The sequence below is a fragment of the Haliotis asinina genome, chromosome 6, assembly GCF_037392515.1.
Source record: "Haliotis asinina isolate JCU_RB_2024 chromosome 6, JCU_Hal_asi_v2, whole genome shotgun sequence".
Lineage (NCBI taxonomy): Eukaryota > Metazoa > Mollusca > Gastropoda > Lepetellida > Haliotidae > Haliotis > Haliotis asinina.
Window position 1 is genome coordinate 56,359,161 of NC_090285.1, and position 15,810 is coordinate 56,374,970.

The 15,810-nt window shown below is 41.7% G+C and overlaps 1 protein-coding gene across 2 annotated transcripts in view; it reads left to right on the top strand.

Moving 5' to 3' along the window:
* Positions 1–15,810, top strand: part of LOC137286984 (centrosomal protein of 162 kDa-like) — a 41,270-nt gene that overhangs the window by 16,360 nt on the left and 9,100 nt on the right. The window contains exons 8-20 of one of the 2 annotated variants that reach the window (XM_067819053.1): positions 2,483–2,653; positions 3,537–3,573; positions 3,862–4,005; positions 4,869–5,075; positions 5,720–5,860; positions 6,987–7,087; positions 7,228–7,260; positions 11,100–11,163; positions 11,655–11,819; positions 12,347–12,474; positions 12,884–13,007; positions 14,848–14,960; positions 15,452–15,705. In XM_067819053.1, coding sequence (XP_067675154.1) covers positions 2,483–2,653; positions 3,537–3,573; positions 3,862–4,005; positions 4,869–5,075; positions 5,720–5,860; positions 6,987–7,087; positions 7,228–7,260; positions 11,100–11,163; positions 11,655–11,819; positions 12,347–12,474; positions 12,884–13,007; positions 14,848–14,960; positions 15,452–15,705 — 1,682 coding nt within the window. The remainder of the gene's footprint in view (positions 1–2,482; positions 2,654–3,536; positions 3,574–3,861; positions 4,006–4,868; positions 5,076–5,719; positions 5,861–6,986; positions 7,088–7,227; positions 7,261–11,099; positions 11,164–11,654; positions 11,820–12,346; positions 12,475–12,883; positions 13,008–14,847; positions 14,961–15,451; positions 15,706–15,810) is intronic. The other variant, XM_067819054.1, reaches the window with a different exon arrangement.

The window sequence follows — 15,810 nt, forward strand, 5'->3', positions numbered from 1 at the left end:
GTGGCTATTCAACAGTTACTACGATCATGGTCCTGTTTGTTAAAATTTCATCTTTGCATTGCCGGTGGGGCTAATCTGCTGCCTCAGGACTTTCAAGCTGAATGTTTGCGTTGTCTGATGGAAGAGCACCATCTCATCACAAACAATATTATCTCGAGCAGCGGATATGCTGTTCTACAACAATCTGCTACAGGGGGACATACGGCGAAGTCTGTAGTCAGTGTGGGGGTAAAAGAGCTAAGACGGTGGATAAAACCCCTTCTTCTCCCTCCCCCTCTACTACGGCGCCTCACCCAACTCTTGTACCATTAACTCTTAATGATATTTCATCTCTATTGCAGGAGCAGATGTCCTCCGTCCACTCTCTCATCTCGGATGTGATATCCTGCCTCCATCAGGATCGGCATCCATACCGGGATTAGTGGCAGTTCGGACTCATCTGTTAGGGCCACCCAAGCCTTGGCTCCAGTGATAGCCTCACTGCTGTGCAGCTATGTTTAACCCTGGCACCTCGGCCGTTTCTCAACCCCTTGTCCTTATCGGTAGATTCTACTGTCGCTACCTCGGAGTTGACACTCGATAACGGAGCTGTATCTTGGAGGAGCTGGAGGAGGGCATGGGTGAGGATGGGGGTCGGGACCAGCAGGGGGAAGCTTCTGGCTTCTGGCTTGGGTTGTCCCTACGGCAAAGGCGCAAACGCATCGCACCTATTTTGCTGCAGGTAGTCAATTCAAGGACCCTTGCTTGAACAACTGTCCACATCTCACAACTGGCCTTCCAGCCATGTGGCTGCATTTCCTTCCATTTCAGTGAAGGAAAAGCTTTTGTGGACTGCTCCAGTCCACTCCAGTCCACTCCACTCCACTTAAAATCAAGGGCAAGGGCAAGGACAAGGCTGCTCCCTGTCAGCAGCCTTCTCAGAGGAAGGGCAAGTTGGCCTTGGCTTCTCAATAAATCTTCCTCCAGAGCCCATGGTGATCCCGAAATGGCAGACGCTACACTGTCAACTCCCAGGTCTCTTACCTGACATTCCTGTCAGCATCTGACTGTCTGTTTGGAATGGGAAGCGGTCACCTCAAATCCATGGGTCCTGTCCACACTTAGGGATGGCCATATGCCACAGTGGAAGCAAGACACTTCCCCCTTTTTCGCATTCCGGTGTCGAACTCTCGGAAGGCATATGTACTCCTAGCCAAGGTCCAGTCTTTACTGGACAGGGCTGCCATCGAGGTGGTTCTTTGGGGCCAGAACACTGGGTTACCAAGAAGGATGGAGGGTTCAGACCCATACTAAATCTCAAGGGTCTGAACAACTTGATTGAGGTGCTGTTGTTCAAGATGCAGACAGCTTCAAGATTCAAGGTGTTCAGTGACCTCATCTGTGAAGGCAGGGGATTGGTTTATGTCCATAGACCTCAATGACATGTACATCCATATGCCTTTGCACCCTGACTTTCAAAAATACCTCTGGTTTTCGTTCGACAGGAAGTGTTGTCAGTTTAGTGTGCTCCCATACCGAGTCCCCATGCTGCTGAGGGTGTTCACCAAACTTCTGCTCATACCAACTCGGGTCGCCAGGGTCAGGAGCAACTTTTGTTGCCTGTACCTGGATGACTGGCTGCTCAGAGGTCTCACCACCCACTTGAACAGAGAATCCACACAGACGGTGATGGATATTGTCACCAAGTTAGGTTGGATTATTAACCTTAATGGTTCAAGCATTATGCTGCTGCTGCTGTACAGTGTCTATTTAGAGCCGGACGAGCATGTTCATCCATCATTATCAACTGTTCAAATGATTGAGCATGCTTGATTTCGAGTCTTTAGGAGTCTTTCTAATGCTTATATGTACCCCAAGGTGGACTTCTTCTGAAAAAGAATCATACAAACCTGTGGACGTTGTGAATTCTTTGAAGAAAGCCTTCTTTGGCGTACGACCACACGCCTTCCCTCATTCTGTCTGATTTGTCCAGCATGAAAAGTGAAGTATTAGGTTGACAGCTAGAGTTACCTGCTCTTGGCAATAGGAGGCAATAGAAATGGAAATGAAAATGCTTATATGTACCCAAAGGAGGACTTTCTTCAAAGAATTCAAAATCTCTACAGGTTTGGATAAATTTGGTTCTGTTTGAAGCGTGTGTATTGGACCATTTTAAGGTGTACCAGGGATAGGCTGCATCCCAAACACTACAAACATGAACTAACCAAAGTTCCAACACTTTCAAACAGGAAACGAAGAAAATGTTACTCACTTGTAAGCTGGGTTCACTGAGTGGCTCGGCCAATCAGAAAACAACATTTATGTATGAGATAAGAGAATGTATAATGTTGTGATTTACCTGTATTGATGAGTGTTGAAATACAGTCTATCTATATGGTGAGTTATGGCCTTTATTGAGATTGTGAACTTGCAGAGGTTCTACATTGTGATCACAAGTTGTTGTGAACTTCAGATGATGCAGAAAGAGCATTATTTCTTGCAGGAGGTGGAGGCTGATGGTACAATAGATTATGGACAACTGAACCGTGAGCTGAGTCAGACAGCAACAACACTGTCTCCGAAGCTGGCTGGTGTTGAACTGGACGACTCTCGAACAGCAGCAATGCATGATAACTCTAAGGTGTCTGGTAGCCAGGGAGGGCCAACAGAGAGGGTAAGTCTTCAATCAGACATAATGAGAGGCATTGCCATGCTTGTTGGGAGACATTACCAGCCTCATTGGGAGACATTGTCATGCTTGCTATGAGAAATTGGCATACTTGTTGGGAGATATCATAATGATTGTTTGAAGACATTGCCATGCTTGTTGGGATCATTGTCAGGCTTGTTTTGAGACGTCGCCATGCTTGTTGGGAGACATTGCCATGCTTGATAAATTACGAGACATTGTAATGCTTTATGGCAGACATTGTCTTGCCTTATGGGAGACATTGTCCTGCTTGTTGGAAGACATTGCCTTGCCTAATGGGAGACATTACTATGCTTGTTTGGAAACATTACAATGCTTGTTTGGGGACATTGCCATGTTTGTTATGAGACATTGTCATGCTTGTTGGGAGACTTTGCAATGCTTGCTTTGGAGACATTGCCATGCTTGTTTTTTAGACATTATGCTTGTTAGGTGACATTAAGATGCTTGTTGGGAAACATTGCCATGCCTGTTTGGAGACATTGCCATGCCTGTTGGGAGACATTGCCATGCTTTTGGGGGAGACATTGCCATGCTTAATGGGAAACATTGCCTTGCTTGTTGGGAGACATTGCAATGCTTGTTAAGATAAATAGATACACTTTTCAAGATGAGTTCCATGCTTGTTGATACAGGTTAATTTGAATAACTGCTGAGGTACATAGATATGATTCTTACTGTTACAGTAATGTTTTTTCTCCTTGTTTTTAGATTGCAATTAGTCAAATTTACTTATTCTAAAGATTACTTTGTCATGATTATTGAGATTGCTGTCATTTGTTGAGACAGATTCTAAGCCATTGTGATTCCTGTAGAGATAAGATTTGTGTTTTTCCCAATCTTCCAGGACTCGTCACAACAAAAGCCCAGTATGCTGTCCAAAGGTATGTTGCTGATTGCTTCATATTCAAACTGATGTATAAATTGAAACAACTGACATTCATGGATTTTATTGATATGGGATAATTCTTTTGGAAAAATCATTTTATAAAGTAACTCATGTACATTAATGTGTTGGATGGAGGGAAATTTTGAGTGGAGGGTCATAACATGGAAGTGTTTACAATGCAGTCAGTGAATATGATAATAGTTAGATAGCACAGCTGTCCACAACTCACCAGCTCTGATTGCTTTACATGATCTCATCCTGTCTAACTTGTCTTCTCGTGCAGTTTCGCTTCTCGACTCCCTTGACTCCACCCTCAACACCACCACCTCCCCAAAGGCCAGTGTGCCATTTGATGGCAGCAAGGATGGTAACCATGACAACCTGGGTCAGACATTTCCTGACACACTGAAGACACGTACAGGCACTGGTACATACTGATATGTTGTCTAGATACACTGAAGAGACGTGGTGTTATGTATTTCCAGTCTACATGATCTGTGGTGTTTAGTGAGATTGAATTGTGATTTATGACATGTCGTGACATGCATGCTTTAAAAAGAGTACAGTGGAAGCTTTCAAAATGGGCATCTGTCCAATCCGGCAAGTTGTCAACACCAGCATACAGTCAAAGTCCCATCTGTGGTTTGTACATTTATCATCAGCTCAACAGTCAAGTACACTGTCTAAACCGGATTATTTCTTCACGCCCATTGAGTGCCGGTTTAGACAGCTTCCACTGTACACAAAATGGAAGAGAACTAGGGCTGTCTTGAGTGATCTGACACAAAATCTCCCTTTTAAAAAAAAAACTCTTCAAAATTCAGTGAAACCAATATTCTCTCAGGGGTCCAACATTATTTTAGTAGCCACATGTCACAGGACTTTCAGAAAAGTAACTTGTTCTAACTAATTTTTCACTTGCCCTGATTTTTATGACATAATCATGATGATGTAATCATGAAAGAATAAATCAACATGGTATTTGATGTTAATGTTTACTGGACTATTTACCAAAAGGTGATCAGTAGGAACAAAGAATGACTACTTTATCATCATTGAGAAATTTAATCGCTACATTTTGAGGAGATATGAAATGAAATCCAACTATATGTGCAGTTTGAAACAGTAAATGGAAATTATCTATCTAATCTACATCTAGACATGTAAGATACCATGATTTGATTGCCTAAAATGAAAACTGACTTGTCCTGGGCGTCGAGTGATGTGATTTTTTAACCCCTGATAGCACTGACATGTAAAGGGAATGAAACATATCTTTTGTATGTCTAGGTATAATGGGCACCAACACCAGCAGAGAGATGGAGGCCCTTCAGGAAGCCTTGCGAGAGGTAGGAATGTCTCCCACCATCAAACAAGATGACCCGATTACCGGCCTCCAGGGACAAGGCTCTCACTCTGGAATCATGGAACATGACTCTCATGCCGGAAACCTGCCAGACCAGGCTGCAGCAAGGCAGCAGAGAGAGGAGAAATCAGGTACTGGATCATATTGGAATGTAGGGCTAAAAACTAGACTATGGTGCATTTGAAGTAAGGAATGTAAGTCATGGAGTCCTTAGTGAGTGAGTGAGTGAGTGAGTGAGTGAGTGAGTGAGTGAGTGAGTGAGTGAGTGAGTGAGTGAGTGAGTGAGTGAGTGAGTGAGTGAGTGAGTTGAGTTGAGTTTTATGCTTCTTTTAACAATACTCCAGCAATATCACAGCAGGGCCAACAAGAAATGGGCTTCACACATTGTACCTGTTTCTAATCAAACCTGTGTCTTTGGCATGACAAGCAAATGCTTTAACCACAGGACTACCCAACTGCATCAGTCAATTCAGTAATCAGAATAATCCTATGATACATGTAAAGACTTGAAAGGTACCAAGATTAAATTTCTAAGGTACATTAGAGCACAGATGTATCAGATAGTGGATCAGATGTACCAGGTAGTTGATCAGATGTACCAGATAGTGGATCAGATGTACCAGATAGTGAGGTAGGCTTGAGTGTACATCTATTCTTGATGACACCTTTGTAGACAGGATTGGTGAAAGCGGTTTTAGTGGTAACTGCTGAGGTTGTATGTCTACTGTCCTGCTTAGCATGTAGGGATAATAAGATTGTTGATCAATGGTTGCAGACCGAACAGTGGATGATATATTTCGGGAGATGGGTGAGCTGGAGAAACGAGTAAAGGAGAAGGAGGACAGAGACGATGATGTTCGACTTATGAGTGACTACCGTAGTCATAGCTCTGAAAGTCCCAACAGTCAAGGGAAAGGTGAGACTAAGAAGAAAGGAAAGAGGGATGGATGTTTGACTTATGAGGGGCTACCGTAGTCATAGCTCTGGCAGTTCCAACAGTCTGGGGAAAGGTGAGACTAAGAAGAAAGGAAAGAGGGATGGATGTTTGACTTAAGAGTGACTATAGTAGTCATAGCTCTGGCGGTTCCAACAGTCTGGGGAAAGGTGAGACTAAGTAGAAATGAAAGAGGGATGGATGTTTGACTTATGAGTAACTACCATAGTCATAGCTCTGGAAGTTCCAACAGTTCGGGGAAAGGTGAGACTAAGTAGAAATGAAAGAGGGATGAATGTTTGACTTATGAGTGACTACCGTAGTCATAGCTCTGGCAGTTCCAACAGTTCGGGGAAAGGTGAGACTAAGTAGAAAGGAAAGAGTGATGGATGTTTGACTTATGAGGGGCTACCGTAGTCATAGCACTGGCAGTTCCAACAGTCTGGGGAAAGGTGAGACTAAGAAGAAAGGAAAGAGGGATGGATGTTTGACTTAAGAGTGACTGTAGTAGTCATAGCACTGGCAGTTCCAACAGTCTGGGGAAAGGTGAGACTAAGAAGAAAGGAAAGAGGGATGGATGTTTGACTTAAGAGTGACTATAGTAGTCATAGCTCTGGCGGTTCCAACAGTCTGGGGAAAGGTGAGACTAAGTAGAAATGAAAGAGGGATGGATGTTTGACTTATGAGTAACTACCGTAGTCATAGCTCTGGAAGTTCCAACAGTTCGGGGAAAGGTGAGACTAAGTAGAAAGGAAAGAGTGATGGATGTTTGACTTATGAGTGGCTACCGTAGTCATAGCTCTGGAAGTCCCAACAGCCTGGGGAAAGGTGAGACTAAGAAGAAATGAAAGAGGGATGGATGTTTGACTTATGAGTGACTACCGTAGTCATAGCTCTGGCAGTTCCAACAGCCTGGGGAAAGGTGAGACTAAGTAGAAAGGAAAGAGGGATGGATGTTTGACTTGCCAACAGTCACATTTGAAAAGTGGGATTGAGTAGATATGGATGAGGCAAGTGTTTGGCTTCTTCTGTATCAGCCTAACTATGTATGGTGTCTGCAGTTGTAGTTTGTTCTTGCTTCATATCAGCATTAATCTTGTTCTCTCAGGTCTATCACGTCGACAGAATACGGAGGAGGATACAAGACAAGGAGGCTTCGACCACTCCCATACTGATGACACAGAGGTGTATCAGCCTGTCACTGCTGTTGTGAGTGTCTTTCTATTCATCAACCAGCTTAACATGGGGGAACTTGTAAATGACTCTTTTTGTTAACACTTATTTGTTTACAATATTCTGTTACATCATTTATCTGTTTGTTTATTGTATAAACCCTGTGAATATTGAAGGGACCGAGAGGCCGAAGTATCCACCACCTGTATGTAAGTACTGCATGTGTCGCCAGAAGCTTCATGTCTGTGTGCAATGCATGGGTTTCACAACACTGTCCCCATCATGTCTACATACCATGTGTGCATGACCAACCAGTGTTGTTAACATCACCTTCATTCATGAAAGTTTCAGATTTGCAAACATGTGATGTCTAACATTATTTTCATTATGGAATGTGCAAGATAAGACATGTGTGTTGTGTGACATTCTTTTTATTGTGGAATGTGCAAGATTACCAAGTGTGGATTGTTTAACATTTAACATTATTTTCATCGTGGAATATGCAAGAATAGCAGCATGTGTTGCTTGACATTCTTTTTGCGGTGGAATGTGCAAGATTGCCAAGTGATGACTCTTTAACATTGCTTTCATGCGTAGAATGCAGATGATTAGTAAGAATGTGTTGTTTCATGATGTGTTCATTCATGGAATGTGCAAAATTAGGTGTGGATTTAACATTTTTGTTTGTGGAATGGGCAAGATTAGTAAGAATGTGTAGTTGAACATTCTTTTCATGTATGACGTGCAGTATTGGCAACATATTGTTTACCATGATTTTCTGGAATGGAATGTGCAAGATTAGTAAGTGTGTTGTTACACATATGGTTTCATTCAAGGAATATGCAAATCATAATGGTGTGGGTTTTATATTGCTATTGTGATGTTTGGATGTGGTTAGTTCAAATGCCATGATGTAATTGTAAGGAACTGTGCAGTACTTAACATCACTTGAATTTGAAGTTCTAAATAGAGTAATAAAGTTTTTCCCCTGTTAAGCATCTCTCTGTGGATGAAATCACCATGGATGCCATGAGATTACAAAAATGTATCCACATCTGGATCCCTCCATCATATTGCAAGGAAAAGATTAAGAAGTCAGGATTTGTATGGTCTCAGTATGTGTTGGTTACTCCATGTCTTTATTGCAGGGACCTGTGAAGGTCTAGGTTAGAAATGAGCTTCAGTAACCCAAGCTTGTCATAAGAGGCGACTAACCGGATCAGGTGGTCAGGCTCCCTGACTTGGCTGATACGTGTCAAAGGTTCCCAGAGGCACTGATCAGTGCTCAGATTATTGATCACTGGGTTGTATGGTCTAGACTCTATTATTTACCGCTGCCATGTAACTGCAGTATCGCTGAGTGAACTAAACTAAACTCACTCACTCAAGTTGCCCTCTCACACCATGCAGTATACACTTTCCAGACTATTGTACTACATGTCATGTAGAAACTATAGACCATGTTTAGTATCCAGTATATAGCATGTGTGCCAGATAGAGTAGATAGTGCCTTCCAGCCTATGACCTGTAGAACAAACACATGTAGTATATATGCTATCCACTATATTACCTTTAAACCCATGTATACTAATAGTTACACAGTGTTTTGAATGGGTGCTGTTCCTCAGGAGATACAGAATTTACAAGGATTTTACTCTTCCGTACACCCTTTCGAAACACTATGTGACAAACTTATTACCCTAAACATCTTTTAAGTAACCATATCTTTAAAGAGCAACCCCCTTCAGCAGAATGAGATGCAGAATGTTTCATCATATTTCCTCAATGGTCATAATGGGAGATAACTTGGGATTGCTTAGTTTAAGATAAAAAATGGTCATTTTTGAGGTTTTGTTGAACAACAAGTGAAATACTGAAACATTTTATTTTTGGGATGTATTTATTGACTCAAACAAATAAGAACTTGTTGCAACAATTTTATTACTATGTTTATACTCATAATTGTATACACCAAACTGAAAATTTCTAAGCGAAAGCTATTTGACAGCCACATTCCATCTAAGGTCAAGGTCATTCTTATAACCTGTATAGTGTGTCTATCATTACAGGTTTGTACGATCTGGTAAATCCGCCTGCATGGTTTCGTATGCTTTGGATATTAACCAAGGAGAATTTGATAAATTTATGTTAAGGGTAATACTGTCCAATATATCATAGACGTAAGCAAATCCAAATCCATAAAAAGTAGGGGACGGGAATGTAGCCTAGTGGTTAAGCGTTTGTAATCACACCAAAGACCTGGGTTCATTTCCCCACATAGGTACCATGTGTGATGCCCATTTCTGGTGTCCCCGCTGTGATATTGATGAAATATCGCTAAAAGTTATGTAAAGCCAAAGTCACTCACTCACTCACTCAGTATCTGGTATGTCTCGGAGCTTAAGGAATTAAGTTTTTTGTCCTGTACTGAGATTTTGTATTGTTCCCCTGTCATGCCTCACTGAATCCTCACGTGTGTTGTAACAAAACAGGTTTGCTGTATATTGTTTGCTAATGTCAGCAGTTGCTATCTAACACAACTAATGCGTGTAATGGATAAATGTTGTTTATCAGATCATAGCTGGTTAACATGACGTTATGATCTAAGACACATCACCTATATGATGTGTGATTATACAGTGCCATTTAGAAAGTGGTCAGATGTACCATATGTTATATTTGGGATTACACTTTCTCAGTGGAGTACAGATTCTAGTGCTTTTGTTGGGTTGAGTCCCATTCAGGATTCAAACGCACACCCCCTGAGTGGAAGTTGTGGTGACAGCAAGTTAGGTTACTTTGTGTGCTGGCGACAAGGTGCCTCACTCTGAGGGTGTGAATTTGAATCCCAGAGGGGACTCAACCCTACAGAAGTACTAGAATCTGTACTTTACTTTACCAGAATCTTTATTATAATGCCAAATGTAACACATATTACACCTATATAACTTGTTGCCACATCAGAGTGCAAACATGAAGGTGGTTTCCCAGTCTTACAAAACAGGGAATGAGGAAGTGAACAGGGTTACACACAACCACTTGTCCGTTAGCTCGAGACTAGTGAATATTTGGTAAGACTACTGAGTGTCTCCCCGAATCAAGTTGTCGTCATTAGTCACTAGGTCAGAAATGAGCTGTGGGCTAGCTGCATTTGATCAAAGGTGTGTAGACCTGAAAAAGACAAGCACAGTATGTAAAGTGAGATGAATCTTGTTCTGATACTTCTTTCTGTATGACATTTTAATGTTCTGACATGAGAGGGTGGATGGGTAGCCTAGTGGTCAACACGTTCCTTCATAGTACTGAAGACCGAGGTTCGGTGCTCCATATGGCTACAGTGAGTGAAGCCCATTTCTCGTGTCCCATGTTGTGATATTGCTGCAATATTTCTAAAAGTGGCAAACTCTAACATGAGATTGTTTTTCCAAGAGTAGTTCAGCAGAATGTTGTCTAAACTTTAAGATTATTTTAAGTGTGTTTTTCATGGAACTGAGTCTTCAGGTTTTAGTTCAGGCCTAGTGGTTCAACCCACAGGCTTAACTACTGTGTACATGTACACAGACAGTAGGAGTAGGGACTGACGTGGTAGTGCTTGCAGTGTGTTAATCACTCACTATATGTTATGATGTTGGTTAAACTTGTGGTTAGCTGTCTCTAGATGTGTTAACTAATCCAATTATCTTGATCACCAATGGCAACCATTAAAACTTATATTAGTCTGCTTGTCCAAGACTGCTAAACTGTAAGGGCCAGATCAAACCCAGTAAGTGTAAGCACCACTGACTACTAGGGCTCTAATTATATTCCCAATGCTTCAAGTTTGCTGCAAATTGCAGCTGAAAAAACTGACAAAAAGTGTAAGCAGAGACAGTTTTGTACCTTTCCAGCAAGATAATCTACCTACACCAGGGATAGTGAAATAACATTTACAATGATCCCTTGGTCTAGTCTTAAAACACTTTTTCGGACTGAGTGACATATGGCAAAATGCAATTTTTCAATGATACATACGTTTCTGTTTAACACTACATGTTATGTCTCTTGACAGTCTGTGAAGGAGAAGACAGATGGCGCCAGTGGTGACATCAGTTCCAGGACAACTGAGATTAAAGGTCAGTTACGTAGCTATAGTTACTGTCATGTGCAGTCTGAATGTCTCTCTGGTAAATGGGGCGGTGGAGAAGCCTAGTGGTTAAAGTGTTTGCCCATCACACCAAAGACCTGGGTTTGATTCCCCATATGAATACAATATGGGAAGCTCATTCAAATTATTCCCTCACTTTCTGGTCAGTCATTAAGTAATTCAGAATATGCTGTTTGAACCTTTACAAGGTTGCATGGTGAGAAAACACATTACTTTCCTTATCTTGCAAGCTACGATATGATTGGGCCAGTGAAGTGTCATTCTGATATGAATCATAAAAGATGTCCTCAAATGGAAGTCAAAACAAATTAGACTATTGAACATTTCACAAAGATTTGAAATTATGTTGCAGGGACATTTGTATAAAGAGGGAAAGGTGTGGTTGAATTACTGTTTGTAAGATGATATTCGACACGTAATCATGGTGTTAAGATTGTCAGCTTCTGTGATTTGTTGCAGGTAAGAAGTCTCGATCCAGATTTTCCCACATCCAGAGTTCAGGCTATGGAAAGCGCTCCACCAGTCGTTCACCTTCACGCTCGCCGTCGAGGTCACCTGGCAAACCAACAAGACCCGGCATCAAGACCTGGTCCCCAGCAGATGTCAGCAGACACAAAGTTGCAGGTAATGGTGCCGTGTCAAGCATCTTTGTGGGTCTGACTGGCTCTTACCAAAATGAAAACATCGTTACACACAATATTTCAAAGTATGTTTATTGAACATTCTTAGGGAAAGTATATATCCATGATATTTTAACCACCTGAATAAGTTTACTGAGTAAATTAAGTAAGGCAGGGTCACTCTGTGCATGTTTGGATCTCTGTTGCTGTTTTAGTGCAACTGTTTCTTGGAGATAGGAACAATAAGGGATATCATGTTTGTTACTTGTACATGGACAGAGTGTGAATCAGTTACATGAAATTGAAACAGCTAAGGAAGCTGACATTTTATTTGCTCAAGAACAAAAGCTTGTATCAATTTGATTTGTTGATGTTATGACAAGGTGTTCTGAGATCCTGACACAGAGAGCATTCTTATCATTAAATTGGACTGAATAGGTCCCCAGTACATTATGCTGACTAAAAAGTAGGTTGGTTTGGTTCTGTGACTTTCCTTGAAACGAGCTGGACTGTGTTTCTTGGTACTGACAGGCACCCAATCTCCAAGGACTGCCCGCCACAATCTCCAAGGGAAAGTGCCCGAGACACGTCTGCTGCAGTCTGTGGAGTCCTTTGCAAGTTACATACGAGACCATTTTACAGGGAAAGGAGTACCAGAGGTTGGTTTGCAGTCCTGTATTTTGAAACCAGCGTTCCACTTCTCTCCACCCTTCTCTAATCCAATCCAATCTAATTCAAGCAGGGCCAACTGTGGCAAAGACTTCACTAATGCTCTGCTTTTGTTGTGACAAGAAAGCTAGGCATCCACTAATATAATAGGGAGCTGCTGGTCTGTGTTTGTATTAATACAAAGTTAAGGCTTCACCAGTACTGTACATGGGTAGTTATTGCTCCATGCAGGCTGGAATAGAGTATTTGGAAGCTTGCATGTTGTTCCATTAGCTGAGAGTTCAAGATATTGTTATTGGTTGTGATAATCACAGGGTCTGAGTTACACTCGATACAGTCCTGGCTGTTCTGGACATACACACATACACACATCAACATACAGGTATGATCTGTTGTCAGGTTAAGTACTCGTCAGAGGAGCCGTCAGTGTCAGCCAGTCTGCGGGTAGAGAAGCCATCCAGTGTGGAACGCGAGCTGCAACAGGAGCTGGATGAGGAGAGGAAGAAACTGGCACAGCTCCAGGGTAAGTCAAGTTCCCTTCTTACCCACTTGAATCAATATGTTATAATTACCTGTATTTTTCCTTGTCCCGACTTGTACGTTATTCATGATCTTCCTTTACTTCCGAAGTGTGGTCGAAACTGCTGTCCTATTGATCGTTAGTGAACGGTCAACAGTTGCTCCTTGTTATCAAAGTTATACATCCCTCCTTGTTCTAGCAAAATATCCTTGAATATCTTCCTGGTTAGTTATCCCTTGATGTTTTCCAAGTGATTAAGCCTCCATATTATCCAGATGCTCATCATGATATTTGGGTTAAATATCCTTCCATGTTATCCAGATTGTATACACAGACAGACAGACAGACAGACAGACAGACAGACAGACAGACAGACACACACACACACACACACACACACACACACACACACACACACACACACACACACACACACACACACACACAGAGACACACACACACAGACACACACACTCACACACTCTCACACACACACTCTCAGACACTCTCACACAGACACACACACAGAGACATAGACACACACACACACACACACACTCACACACACTCACACACACTCACACACAGGGTAATAGTAATAGTTAACATTATTCATATCCCTCGCAATAACGCACTTTACGATACAGCTGTTTCGGTTAAACCACGGCTACCGTAAAAAACTTGAACTGCGATCACACCCCTTCATGAAATTGAAAATCAACAAATCCGCTGTAAATAACATAAACTAGTGAAAATCAGTGCAGATGGCAACTGACAGTAATTATCGTACATATCTATTGTGTTTCAGATGCTTGAACCATGCAGGGTTTTCTCAAAAATAATCATACCAACATCGTAGTAGTAACTTATCAAAGACAAGAGTTACGACCAGTACTTACAATGTCGGTACAACACACCACGCAATTAAACGCAGTCATCCATTATTTGATTAAATTCAATCCCATTTTTATTCATTAAAACTAAAGACATATATTTACAAGTTTGATTAAAACTGTTGATGGAAACAATGGAGACACTGTGAGAAAATGGCATTGCCCCATTCCATATGCGTACAACTTCTGCTTACCACATTCGCGAGGGTCCGTTTTTCATGCCTACCACGATAGCACTTAGTTGAATAGCAGGTAGCATAACAGGAACAGCAATTGAATTGTCATGTCTACTGACTTTTTATTGCAAGTTTCCTGTACATGTATATGTTTTCATTTTCAAAGTTTGTTTATTTTCACCTTCAACGATACGATGTAGTTTTGACTGAGCACAATACACGAAATAGCAGTTTGTTATGTCCTTGGAAAATATGATTTTACTTGGCCTTTGTTCCACATTATGTAATAGGTACTATAACGCGGATGTCTAGTAACACGGGGGTCATCCATGGACCCCAAGACCTGTGTTAGGGTGAGGGATGACTGTAGTTTCATGTTCAGGGAATATTCTTCTTCACATTATGTATAAAATATTTCCCTCTAGTTGATAGTTTCCCCCTTTATGTGTTATATTGTCCTGTGTTATCCAAGTGATATATCAGTTTGTTGTTATCCAGGTGACAATTCCTGTTTCATGTTGTCCTGTGTTATCCAGGTGATATATCAGCCTGTTGTTATCCAGGTGACATTACCTGTGTCATTTCGCCTCCCTGTTATTCAGTTGATAGTTTTCTCCTTGATGTGATATGTTGTCCTCTCTGTTATCCAGGTGATATATCAGTTTGTTATTATCCAGGTGATATCTCCTCTGTCATGTTGTCCTCCCTGTTATCCGGGTGATAGTTTCCTCCTTCTTGATGTGTACCCTGTATATACCCTGTGTTGTTATCCAGATGAGATGCGGACACTGCAGCAGCAGCATCAAGAGGAGATGGACCAGATCAAGGTGGAACACGAGCAGGAGATGTTCAAACTGAAGCAGGAAAACTTTGTCCTGGCTGCCAAGGTGACACGACATCCTGATTCAACTTGGATTAAACCTAGTTTAGCTTTGACATAACATGTTTCAGCACTGACAGTCGTTGGTTTAGTTATGAACTAGTTCACCACTCACACTCCCAAGCTCAGTATTACAATGGCTAGTTCCACATTGAGAAAACCTATATCATCATTAACATTCCTTGGTTAAGTTGAGCTTTCATTTAGCCTCATTCAGCATTGACACTCCTAGATTTAGTGTAGTACCCCTTGTTCAATACTGACACACCCAGTGTTCAATATTTAAGACAACAGCTCAGTAAAACCTCCATGTTCAGCATTGAAACCCTCATAGTTACACATCTCCTAGCTCAGCATTGACACCGCAGGTTCAGCATTGAAGCCTCCTATTTCATTATTAAAATCCCTTAGTACAACACTGTCATTACCTAATTCAGTCTTGTATTTTTGTGACTGTCACATGGTAATGAGACTATGAATACATACCTGTTTCCCCAGCTGAACGAAGGTGATGGGGAGAGCACTGCCAGGAAGAAGCTGGGTGAAGTATTGAGTGGTGATGCTGTTACGAGGGAGCAGCTGACAATGTTGGAGCATGAGATCAAGGATCAGGAATCTCTGATAGCAGGCTTCCAGACAGAAAATCAGCGACTGTATGGCGAAATGAAGGCTCTCCGTGCCAACACACGCTCAGCAGAAGAGAAAATGTTCACAGAGAATCAGAGACTTATCACAGAGGTTACCAATCTAAAGTAGGTTTGAAGGGACATCTGTTGATCAAAGTTCTGTGTGGTTTATGTGGCAGGAATGTCAAACAAAGTCTTAAGATCCAAGTTAAGTGTGATCTATGTGTTCAT